At 46.7% G+C, this 12,928-nt stretch overlaps 1 protein-coding gene across 2 annotated transcripts in view; it reads left to right on the plus strand.

Moving 5' to 3' along the window:
• The window catches only part of LOC142585288 (putative helicase MOV-10), a 119,161-nt gene that overhangs the window by 42,888 nt on the left and 63,345 nt on the right, over nucleotides 1-12,928 (plus strand). For both annotated transcript variants that reach the window (XM_075695931.1, XM_075695941.1), the window contains exon 5: nucleotides 10,724-10,886. In XM_075695931.1, the coding sequence (XP_075552046.1) occupies nucleotides 10,724-10,886 (163 nt within the window). The remainder of the gene's footprint in view (nucleotides 1-10,723; nucleotides 10,887-12,928) is intronic.

The following is a 12,928-nucleotide window of genomic DNA, read 5'->3' on the forward strand; positions in this document are numbered from 1 at the left end:
TAAGTCCAAAACATTTTGCTAAAGGGGCTATAATGCACATGTAAGCAGTCTTTAGTGTCTCTGCCAAATTTTTTTCGAACTCAACCAGACAAAGCAAAGAGAGCAACAGATGAAAGAGATACGAGAGCAGAGCCATCCTGGAGAAAGTACACTGACAAAAGCAGCACCCTCGTCACTGGAAAGGAGCTGCAACATAGCGAAGGCAGTGGCAGACGAAAAAAAAAAAAAGTTCTATAAACATGACAGATGGCAGAAATATGCAAGAGTGGTGGCTTTGCGCTATGGTGCGAATATTTGAACGGAGAATCACTGCCATAGTGGTGTACAAAGTCCAGGAGCTATGCCTTGCATCTGTAAACGTGCATGCTCTGCGTGGTGCAACCACGGCTGTGAAGGGACGCGTTACAACGCTGATAACATAAACCTGGACTGAGCAAACCCAGAGAGAGAAGAAAGTCTGCTTCTAGAAATATCCAACAGATTGTAGAACAACCTCGAAACTTCCCAACTTTGTGTTACTGCGCACATCCAAGTGGAGAATGTGTGGGTGTGTCAGTGATGTGGTGGGACAGAAACACAAATGTACCAATACGTCAGTGACACTGAAAGGCCTAAAAGGGTACTGAGATGATATCCTTGTCTATTCATTTTCTTTACACACCAAGTCTTGATATACACACCGTTTGCTGGTCATTGACAAGATATACGATTGCTTTACTATGACTTTACCTGGCCAGACAGTTTTCCGTCAAACCGTTGACTAGACCAAGGAATGACACATTGTTGAGGCCAGTAATGTAATGAGAACCCAACAAAATTCCAGGTAGGTAGTGTCCAAGTTTCTCAGGTGATTTAATAAATAGTTTGTCTTAATCAGCAAGTGGTTATTATAATACCACTTAGTTACACTACCTAGGAAAGGTCAAGTTTTTATATTAAGGTGCTAATATATGCAGCAGATAAAGAGACATTTGTATCACGACCGTAAATATACAGTGAGCATTGTTTGTATGATAGAGCTTTCACATCATGTTTGAGAAATGTGCATTTATGTATATAGGAATCGAAATGAGGCCCTATAGCCCATGGGACGTGTTGTGGGCTTGGCCGAGAAGTAGACTATTGTCCAGTATAGAAAGCAAGAAAGAACTGATTTTTTATTCTCCCACCTGCATGCCTCAAGGAGCTCGAGCATGGTGCAGGAGTATGATGAAGTGGAGCTGCAAGTGAGGAATACGAAGGAGCTGCTCTAGAGCTCCCCCCCTTAGAGTAAAAAGATGGGTCCCAGCTAGCCTCTTTTCGAGGGGATTGTCCTGGCTCCACAGTGAAAGTACAGGCAGAGGTGTCGCGTGGCGCTGATGTGAGCACTGCATTTGGCGTTAAAGGGATAGACAATCGCTCAGAACATAAATCGAGGCAACCCCACTGAGGGAATGATTCCCTATTGTAATGGCTAAACCCATATTTTTTCTCATTACATGTGTATTTGTATTTTTAATTCATCACTAAAAGTCGCAAAAGACCTTTGGCACCTTGTGCGGCAAAAACATGAAGATGCGTAAGAGGTCCACCACGTAACCTACTAGTGTAAGCGGTTCCTGGTCTTTTTATTAGTATTGAAATACAGTCTACTTTTCATTATAAGCTTTTCCCAACTTGCAGTGTGCAGATAAGCCTTCGTTTGTAGTGAGCAGAAAAGTGGCGTTGCCTTCGCCTTCGTTTTCGATGAGTTAACTTGGCTTGTCTATCGACAGACCAACGATGACGGGCCAGCCAGCCATGACGTAGCAATGTATTTGGGGAAAAATGCGGTATTAATATAAGAAATGTCTGTACAACAACTCGAACTTATTGTTGAAATGTAGGTGGTTAACCACTGTTACACTCATTCCTGTGAAAGCAGAATGATGGGCAGCTTTCACAGTTTGCGAGGCGGGCTATCAGCATTGCTATCACTTCTCAGTGTCGCTGGAGGAGGGACTCTTACTTTTTAGAGGCTGCTGAGATCGAAAATTTCTCCTTACTAAATTTTCACGCACTTTTAGAAGTAACTGCTGCAGATGTAGACACTACTGAGTGTGAGCTTTGCATTGCGCCATAAAAAACTTAGAATCGGTTGTCACTCCCTTTAATGCTGGCTTGATGTGATCAAGTGCCACAACCTCATCACAACCATTAAAATGGATTGTAAGCATTATCTCGGTGCAGAACAAGGAATGGGTTGCATGACGTGGCGTGAGGGATGGTCGAATGCATTCTCGGCGGACGAAAATGTAGCTCGATGTGGTGAGGTCTTTGCTCACAAATATCTTGAGTGGAAGGCGTCTGTGCAGGGGTCAGTCGCAGTCACTGAAAAAAATTCACCACCCAAGCACTCCGTACAGATGGTTAACCAGCGAAGATGAAACATGCGGCCCCATGCGGCCTCGTCATTGGGTTAATCCCGACGATACATTAAACTATGGCTTGGTAGGCTGCCAGATCCTTGGTATGCAGTTGCTGCTTGCACTCAGCTGCACAAGCTTGTTCTTGTGCCCGGGCTGCAGCATCAGCATGCTCATTCTTGGTTCTGCTCGCGGCGTTACTGATCGAAAGCTGCCTGCTCCTCAGGAGTACGTATGACACATGGCCTACCCATTTCAGAGCTGGAGAGAAACTGCTGCGCGCACGCTCGGCTGCGATGGAGAGCAACGATGTCACTACTGTTGCAGCCAATCGTGTGCCTCTCTTTTTTTTTTGTGCACGCGCATGGGGTTGTGCTGGAGTTATCGGCATACAGGCATTAGAAGGACAGACGAATTGGCTAGCCATATACAGCTTCGCTGTAAATGTAGTCTCAGCTGTTCCACATAGTCCTGCAGGTTAAGCGGTGGCAAAGACCGTAGGTGGTGAGCAGTGGCAAGTCGTAGGGTCGCGCCGTAAACCAACCCTGCTGTCTTGTGCCCGAGGTCCTCCTTAAATGCGGAGCGGACGCCAAGGAGGATGACAGGAAGTTCATTGACCCAGCAGGCACTGGCATCGCGTGCTGTGAGGTCAGCTTTGAGCTGATGATGCAGCCGCTCCACTATAGCATTGGCGGACGGATGATAGGCCATCGTGTGGATATTACGGATGCCTAGGAGGTTTGCCAGCTCGCGGAACAGGCAGCATTCAAATTGATGTCCAGGGTCGATGGTGACGGTGCTTGGACAGCCAAAATGGGAAATCCAGCCGTTGATAAATGTTGATGCCATGGTAGCTGCAAGGATGTCTTGTAGCGGGAACGCTTCTGGCCAGCGAGTATACCGGTGCATACAAGTGAAGATGTATCAGGTACTGTGGGATGGAGGAAGAGGACCAATGATGTTAATGTGCACCTAGTCGAAACGTGCGCCCTGTAGGCGAAAAGGTTGTATCGATGGCTTCGTGTGTCGTGTAATCTTCGTGCACTGGCACTGGAGGCAGTCACGTGCCCACCAGCGGAGGTCAGAGTTGATGCTCAGCCACATGAAGCGCGAGGTTAGGAGGCACTGTGTAGCATGAACTCTGGGGTGGCTGGCAGTGTGCAACATCTCATTCGTTGATGAAGATGCACTGGCACGAATGGGCGCGAGCAGCCAGTCGACACATCACATACGATGGTGCCCGAGGAGAAGGAGAGCGGCATGTCACAGAGTGTGAGCAACGTGGACATAGAGCATAGCTCAGCCAGCTCGCTATCGCACTGTTGCACTGCCGTGATCTTGAAGTCCAACATACTTTTTGAAATGGCATCAATATGTGAAAAGGAATCTGCGGCAGTGTTGACAGAACCTTCAATGTAACACAAATCTACTGTGTACTCAGAGATGAAATTCAGGTTGCAAATCTCCTTCAAAGTGTACCTTGCATGGTTCTTATGAAAAGCATATGTGAGATGCTTATGGTCTGTTAAGACATGGAAAAAATCTTTCCCTCTAAAATGTATCTGAAGTGTTGCATGGCCAGATAAACAGCAAGAAGCTTGCGGCTGAATGTGCTGTAGTGCGTCTCCGTGGGTTTCAACTTTTGCGAGAGAACTGGAGGGGACACCAAAAGTTGGTACTGCTGGAGAACAGTGCCCATCGCAGTGGAGGAAGCGGCTGTGACGAGACATGTCAGTGCTTGAGGCAGAGGATGTACGAGGAGCACTACATCAGCGAGAGTGTTCTTGGCAGCTGCGTCCACTCCAGTGACATAGTAGGAGATGGTGCAGCTTGAAAGGTCAGTAAGGGGAAGAATGATCTGCGCAATCTTGGGCAAGAAACGACTGTGGAAGTTCAAAAGGCCAAGAAACAGTAGTAGCTTTCGTATCGACATTAGGCATGAAACTGCTCACAGAGTGAGTGAGTGAGAACTTTATTTCGAATCGGAACGATTCGCGTCCGGCAAGTTAGTGGGCTGGGGCACCCGCCAAGGTTACTGCCAAGAGTTCTTGCCTCCCGGCGGCTTCCTTGCCGCACTGGACTGCCTAGAGTTGGTCTTCCAGGTTCGAGCTGAGCTGCGCGGCCTACTATCTTGCATGGATGCTGTTGGTTGAGCTCTCGCTCTCATTATTGTGTATTAGTACCGCTTGCAGAGCCTGTACTTTTTTATTCAACGCTTCGGTGCCCTCACGTCTTAAATGGTGGCCAAGGAATCCAGTGTCATCATTGCAGAAAACTCATTTGTCTGGGTTAACAACGATACTGTGTTCCTGAAGCTGTGAAAATATTGTGTGCAGATGGGAAACATGCTGTTCAGGAGATGAACTTGCAACCAGTAGGTCGTCAATTAGGCATACACAAAATCAAGTCCACGAGTAACTTCGTTGGTAAATTGCTGAAATGTTTCTGTGTGGTGTTTCTGAGCCTGAACGGCATGTGCACATACTCAGGGGCCAAACGGCATGACAGTGGCGGTGTTCAGAATATCAGCAGGCTCTACCGGAATCTGATGGTGGGCCTTAACCAAATCAATTTTGCTGTAGATGAGTGTGCCAGGAAGAGAGGCTGTAAAGTCATGTATGTGGGGTAGCGAATAGCGATTGGGCGTGCTGCAGGCATTGAGAGTGCGGTAGTCGCCGTATGGACTTCAGTTGCTGGGGTCACGCTTTGGAACCATGTGTAGAGCAGATGATCAGCTGCTCACGGATAGAGGAATGATCCCTAATTGAAGCATATGGTCAAACTCTCAATTTGCGAAGGCAAGTCACTCACCAGCAAGTCGCTGTGGTCGGCAAAAAATTGGAGGTCCCGTAGTGGTGGTGATTTGATGGGTCACAGTGTGGCGAACTGGAAGCTCCAGGTTATTTGGCCAGGTGATGGTGGGGAAATTGGTGAGAATCGAGGTGAAAGTCGTCGAAGGCACGTGTGGGGCTGTCTCTATGGTGGAAGTGACTTGAACAGACACGCTTGTCATAGTGTCTATGAGACGACGTGAGCGTAGATTGATGCCGAGGCCGAAAGCGCTGCGGAAGTCTGCCCCCAGAATGGCCAAATGCACATCGGCGACTATAAACACCCACTGAAAAGTGCGCTTTAGGCCGAGGTCAAGTGCGAGGGAACATTGTCTCTAAGTGCAGGTTTTGAAGTTGTTGACCACTTGGAAGTGGTAGGAAAATCGCAGAATGTTGACCATCAGTATGTGTAGCGGGGATAACACTGACCTCGGCACTTGTGTTGACCAAGAAACAGTGACCGACGAGCTTGTCACTGATGTAAAAGAGGCGGCTTGTTGATGTGCAGCAGTCATGGGCCACCATCAGTGACTCGCTGTTGAGTTTCCCTGCCAGCAGCAAGGACTACGACACAGGCATGCGCTGGCACCAAAGTTGTGATGGTACCAGCAGTAACCATCGCCATACAATCTTGACCTTGAATGTGAGCAGTGGTTGTCGTCGAGCTGAAGAGTGACGGCGTTGACGAGGCCAAAATTGTACCGCAGTGATCTGCTTAGCAAACTCATCAATTTTCGTTTCCAACCACGTCTGATGGGTCTCAAGATTCGAAGGTGGAATTTCAGCTGTTGTCACCACGACAGTGCTTGTGCTAGTATAATCTGTGATGCGGTCAGCAAGGTCCACCAGCTTTTCCAGTGGCAAATTAAGTGCTGTGGATAATGCCACTCCAACATTTTGTGGCAATCTTTGCAGAAACGGCTCACAAAAATTCGGCTGTCCCTGTCCTGCCCGCAGCCATTCAGGAGTTGTCGCATGTCACAAAGCAGCTGTGACGGGCGCCTGTTGCCGAGTTCTTCCATATTGAGCAGCCGTTGAAGGCACCTGCGCTCAGAAGGAGCCTTGCGTGCAAGCACAACCGCCTTGAAATGGTCATGCGATGTGTTTGGATGGGCAGCGGCGCTAACATCACTGAACTCACTAGTGTTACGTCTCAAAACGGTGATGAGCATTTCTTGGATGCTTTCCACGAGGCAGCCATTTCATCAGCACCCGCCCAGACGACGATGAGGCCCAATATAGACTGTGACACGCAAACAAAGGAGCTCACTTCAAGGTGACAACAACTACCACCCTCCGTAGAATCAGTAACTGCTGCGAAGACCACTGTGCACTGAACTCTGACAAGCTGACTGTCACAGAGAGCCCACTAATTGATGAAAGGGGGCCAATGTCAAGGACTATCGTGGGAACTGCATTGACTTCAGTTTCCCAGATTACCATGTGGTTGTGACGTATGCGGGGGCAGTGGTGCACCCTAAAAGGCGGTGTCCGGCGGGACGGTGCGATGTCATGGGGGTGATTTGCGAACGGTTCAACGATTACGATTGGCCGAGACACAGTCGTCAGATTCCCTAGTCTGGTCACCTAGAGAAGATGACTGCTTTAAAAGCGGACACCTTTAGTGCATTGAGTGTGTCCTGACATGTCTTGATGTGTGCTCAGACAAGTAACGAGCTCAGGCATTTAAATTGCTCCTACATGGAGTAGGCTTCCATATCTGGGGCCAATGTAAATAATGTAAAATAAACCCTTTTCTTTTGCTCCTACTCCCGAATGTACTCATCTCTGTGCCTGGAGGATTCCTGGCGTAAATGCTACCCTGAGCCACAACACCAGCCACTTCGCGCAAGAGGGCCGAGAGTACAGGCAGGTATTTTATGAGTGGCGATGCGTCAAAGGTCGAAAGCAGCTTCAACCTGGGTAAACCACATGGCAAGGTAATGTGGCCATAATTGTGGTAGTTGTAGCTGGACCACCGGGACACTTTCCAAGGCTGCAGCTGTTGTCTCGTTTCTCGCTGGGTGCACGCTACCTGTGCTGGTGGCAACCATATCACCTACCGTGCCGCTGCCTGACGATTCCAAGGGTACAGCGTTGATGCCCAAAGGTTGTGTGTTTAGATCACGTCCATGTTAGCATGCTATAAAAACCGAAATGAGGCCCTATAGTCCATGGAACGTGTTGTGGGATAGGCCGACAGGTAGATGACCGTCCAGAATAAAAAGCAAGAAAGAACTGTTTTTTTATTCTCTAAGTACGTGCTTCGAGCAGCCCGAGCATGGCGCAGGAGCTTGGCAGGTGGGCTTGTTACCGAGGAAAACGAAGAAGTAGCTATAACGTACAAAACTTGCTAGTTTAGTTCTCACTTGTGGCAAGCTGTTGTTGACTTAGCAATGAAAGCATCATTTTCTGCAATGTATAGGAGGGCCAATTCAAAAGTTTCTGGAAACGAGTTACACTGGTTCGACGAAGAGTAGTACAGGCATGGCCACTGTTAGCAGGAACACGAGAGCCCATGGCAGTGCTTCGTGGAGTGTCACCACTGGCGAATCGAGAATGTCTTGCGGTGCAGCCGCACTCAAGGTGTTAGGGGAAGTACCTATCACATTGTCATCTATGGTTCCTCCCCTTCACTGTCTGTGTTTGTATCTCGATTGCCTGCATTTGTGGCTCTGAGTTATCAACTCTGCATGCAGGCATACAATTTGGATGACGCACCAGTTGCTCTGCCTATCACTTTGATTGTGCCTGCACCGCAAGACTTCATGAGGAGCCAGTGGTGGCACTCTGCAGAGCACTGCTGTGGGATGCTGTGTACCTGCTAGTAGTGGCCACACCTTTACATTAGCGGTGCATACATAAACGTAAACAAAAATATATTGTGCAACATTCTTACAGTAGAAGGCCTTGTGAAAGGGCACTATACAGTTTCTAACAGAAATATACTGGGCTAATCCAGTTTCAGGTAACGTAGAAATGACTAAATAATGATGCAGCAGTAGATGTCTAGAAGGGTGTGCACCATGGTTATCCACTGTCCATACTTCTGTTGATGATACATTATAAGCATAAAAAAGGGGCTGGAGCCAAGTAAGTTAGACTGTTATCTTTTATGTATGCAAGATGGGGGGTGGGGGGCTGGAGCAGTGTCTTTAATGTTTAATGTGCATGGACGATATTGTTTTGTTAGTGGATAGTTGGGGCCATGGCGGCCGCATTTCGATGAGGGTGAAACGCAAAAACACCTGTGTATTTAGATTTAGGTGCACGTTAAAAAGCCCCATGTGGTCGAAATTTCTGGAGTCCCCCACTACGGCGTGCCTCATAATCAGAAAATGGTTTTGGCATGTAAAACCCCATAAAAATAAAAAAAGAAATAAAAGGGGATAGTTGGAAAGATATTCAGCTTCTTGCAGACATAAGGGGAGAGGAGGGTGAAGCTCTGTAATTTAAACCTACTGTAAAGAAGGCTTCGTAGTGTTTAATGGTATGACTGCGATTGGATAGTCATAGTTGCAGGAAAATGATATACTAAGGATATGTGTACACAAATACCTAGGAGTATTTAGAGTGCTATGGGAGTATGTAATTATAGGTGTATGTAATGGTTTTTGTGCTTGCGTTTGTTAACTTGGTGCTGTGCTTTTAAAATCTGGAGTGCAGTTGGGATTGGAGAATAATCAGAGGAAATAGTGCTCATTTGGCAGAGTAGTGCTGAGTTTGTACTATAGAAAAGCCACAAATGAAGCATTACAAGGAGACGGGGGCTGAGCATTCTTTGAAGTGCGTGAGACTCAAAACCTACTTTGAAAGATGACTGAGGACTGAGAACAAATATAGATAGGTGACTAGGTTATTTGGGTACCTGTGTAGGAAAAATAGTGACTGAGAATGCACAGAAAGACCACGAAACTAAACAGTAAGTGAGTATTGCACTGATGTTATGGACAGTGGCAGAGAAAAGGGTGCTAAAAACAGTAATTCTGAGATGCATAAAGAATATACCGAAAAGGTGCAAAGGAGATGAAGTCAGCTATGACATTATATCGAACAGCAAAGGATGAAATCGGAAGGAATAAGCTTCGTGATAATTCAAAGGGCAGTGCCCTGCTGTTTGAAGCCAAATCAGGTTGTCTGAGAATGTGGAGTTACAGGAGAAAATTTCTAGATCACAATTTGTGCATAGTGTGTGAAAATAGTTCAGAAACCATTGAACACATTCCAGTACAATGTCACGATATCCATCCAGTGATAAATGTTGGAGTAGTTAGGCTACCTGAGGCCTTGCGATTTAAGGACAGTAGTGGAAATGTAAATTTGCGGAACCAACTGGAAGATTGGTGACACAAACGAAGAGGAAGCATGCAATGATGCAAATTTCCCGTTTTGTATGACGTAGCTTAGGGTACAAAATTTTAAATGAATATTTACATACAGCAGCAAAGTTAGAAAAAGCTTGGTGGCATGTACTACCGCCCTGATTCAAAGGGGACACTTGCAGCATCATCAAGATGATATTGCGCTATTCTGGATGTTTTCGCTGTTAAGCATGTTCATTCACACTTCACACTTTTATAATGGTATGTTGATGGTGGTTTCATGTTGATCATAATGAGCAAGTTAAAAGAGCAACAAATTTGTGTGAAGTTTTATTTCTGACTGGGAAAGACGCCAGTGGTGACCTATCGAATGCTGTGGCAAGTATTCGGCGATAAAGTTGTGGTCCACAGCCAAGCTTATGAATGGCTCAGCCGACTCGGGAATGGCAGAACGGCCTTGGAAGATGAGGACCACTCCATATGCCTTTCAACTCGAATAACCAATGCAGGTGGGGCAAATGCTCATAAAAATATTTATGAAGGTCATCACTTTACCATCCACAAGATTTTTGAAGCTCTTGAGTATCATACAGAACCGGTGGCCAAATTTTGACCAAAGAATTGCCTATATTACTGTGAAATGACATACCAGGCATGCATAGTATTCGGTGACATGCTCATGACAGGAAATTGTAAAATAACAGGCATCTTTGTTTGTAGTATGTTTCGGACCTTAGGATAAGCAGTGTAGCATAATTGTGGGCACTTTAATTCTTGTAATGAATAAAACAGGGTAAGGCATAGTCATCGGGTACCATTCTCAGCTACATTTTAAGAAAATTTTATTATTTTGCAAATGCATTCTGCTAAAAGTTGAGAGTAATGGGCTGGCTTATGGTTGATCTGCATGGCCTTCAGCACACCTTCCTTCCGCACATGTACGTGTGTGTGGCAAACTGCACATGTCGCACACAGGTGTACATGTTTCACAAATTTCGGTTTACACTGGGTCCACACGAGCAGTGTAAACCAAAATTAGGGCAAATGTGTGGCACGTGCAGTTTTCTGCTTTTCCGGAAGCGTACAGAAGGTGTGTGTAAGGTCATGCGGATTGAGCGTAAGTCGGCCTCGAGTGTTTAGCTTATACACATGAGGAGTCTGTTTGTGGATGCCATCTGCTTTGCAGAAAACATTTAGATGACCCGATTTCTGAAGACACGTATTGGGGCCGCTTCTCTACTCTTTTATACTTGGAGGAAATCCAGATGCAAACTGACATCCGAAAGTATGACATGCTTGGCGCCCAACTCAATCCTTGTGCAACGCAGACTGATATGTATGTTTTGGAGGTAAGCTTAATTTTTGTATTTCGTTAAGTTTTGTTTTGCTGTTTCTGTGCTGCTGTTATTTTGTTGGTTCACTTACCCTCAGAAACGCAAACACCATGCCAAATGGAGGAAAATTAGATCTTGTTCACCTTTATTTCTGACCATGGAGAGCCATTGTAAAAAAATGAAAAGCAACCAAATATTTTTAATGTGTTAGCATCCTTAGGGTACTTCACATAGTTTCCGGGGGCGATGTAACTATCTATGTATGTATGTTTGTATATAAACATTTTCCTGCCTACCTGGGCCATGGGTATCCGGGGTCGAATGAGTAGCGAATCAAGCTGCTGGGCTGAAGGAACAAGGTTAAAAACCAACTATTGGACTAACGTGGGTCACTCAGTATTATGTGACAATGTGCACATATGTGCCAGTCTTGAACGAACCTCTTTCACGCCGACATGGGTTACTGTAGATGCGGGACTGGGTAGGTACTGCTGTTCGAAGAAACTGTTGACGCCGACTTGGAGCACTGGGTATGCGCCACTCGGTCTGTGCTGGTCTTCAATGAACCTCTTTGATGCCATCTTGGGTCACTGAGTATATGCCAGTAGGTGTGTGCCACTCTTCAATCAATATCTTTCACGCCAACTTGGCTAAGTGGGAATGTGCGACTGGGAATGTGCCGCTCTACAGTGATGAAAAAGATCCCTTAAATTTCTTCAATGCTGAGCAGAATTGAAGGCACGTCACAAGGGTTCCTCAAGGCGACCCAGCGCATTAGCAGGTAGCATTACAAATTCACTTGGTATGTGCTGCTTTTCAACGAATGCCTTGTACACCAATGCTTCAGCGAGCTGCGCCATGGATGCACAGGGTATGTGCCTCTGTTCAGTGAGCCTCTCGCCAACTTGAGTCACTGAGTATGTGCCACCAAATGTGCGGAAAGTGAGGGAACAATTCTCAGTGTTCGCAGGCCCCGGCGTACCATGCTTCTCATCTCGGAGGCCTTGCGCAGACTTCTCGGCAGTGCCACTCGATGGTGCGGCGTGACCAGAAAGAAGGAGCGTTAGAGAAAGGAGCCTGATTGCTGCATGACGTGTTTCAGCATTCGCACACACCAGTGTACCATGCATTTCGGAGGCCAGGCGCAGGCTTTGCAACGGTTCGTGGCACTAGATGGCGCCGAGTGTGATTAGGGAAGCATGAGAGAGGAATCTCGCTATTGTACACGCCTCGTACATAACTCATTTCAACGGTGGCGATACGTTGTGTCGGTATACTAATTCAGTTCTAAAAGCCTTACCGTCGACATCATCGTGAGATAGATTCTGCCACAACTTTTTGAGTAAATAATTAATTAGTATAATAATTAATGAGTAATTGCTTTTCTGAACTACCAACTGCTGAAAGCTTGCTCCAGCATATCTGCAAATACTACTGTGGACTTCGCGTTATTTTTCCTGTGCCTGTATTCGAGTTTGTAGATGCCAAATTGAGCATATTAAAAGCGATATGTTTGCCTATGTAGAGTTAATGGAGCTCTGCTCTTTTGTGTGGGATCAGGTTGGGCAGTAGAAATAAACAGGGGACAAGCACTACTATCAGCTGTTTATTCCACAACGTTGTGTCGTTTGTGTGTCTTTTGTGTTCACTAATTATGTTCAGTATGGCGCAAACCAGGCCCTCAGCAAGTCATTCTAAATGCACGCTTTGCAGTTCGACTGTTTTTGTTGAGCAGGGGAGAGCAGCAAAAATGTATTCATTTGAGCACTTAAATGTGAAGATGGGGTGTGACGAGTGGATGATGAAGTAGAAGAGTGCGCAGTGGTGCGCGGCGGGCGGCACGCGAGGGGAGCCCGAGCTGTGGTTCGGAATTGGACGGTTCGGCAGAACAATCATGGGACGGCGACGACCTGGTGGGACCTGCTTCAGAAGCGATTGAGTTGGCTACCGGTCCGTCTCGATCGCACAGCCGGGCAGTCCAAGCACAAGTGGCTAGCGGTCCGCACTGGCAACCGTCCAAGGCTCCTGGGGACCAGGGAATGACTCCGGCGGCTAAC

The sequence above is a fragment of the Dermacentor variabilis genome, chromosome 1 (assembly GCF_050947875.1).
Source record: "Dermacentor variabilis isolate Ectoservices chromosome 1, ASM5094787v1, whole genome shotgun sequence".
In the NCBI taxonomy this organism is placed as follows: domain Eukaryota; kingdom Metazoa; phylum Arthropoda; class Arachnida; order Ixodida; family Ixodidae; genus Dermacentor; species Dermacentor variabilis.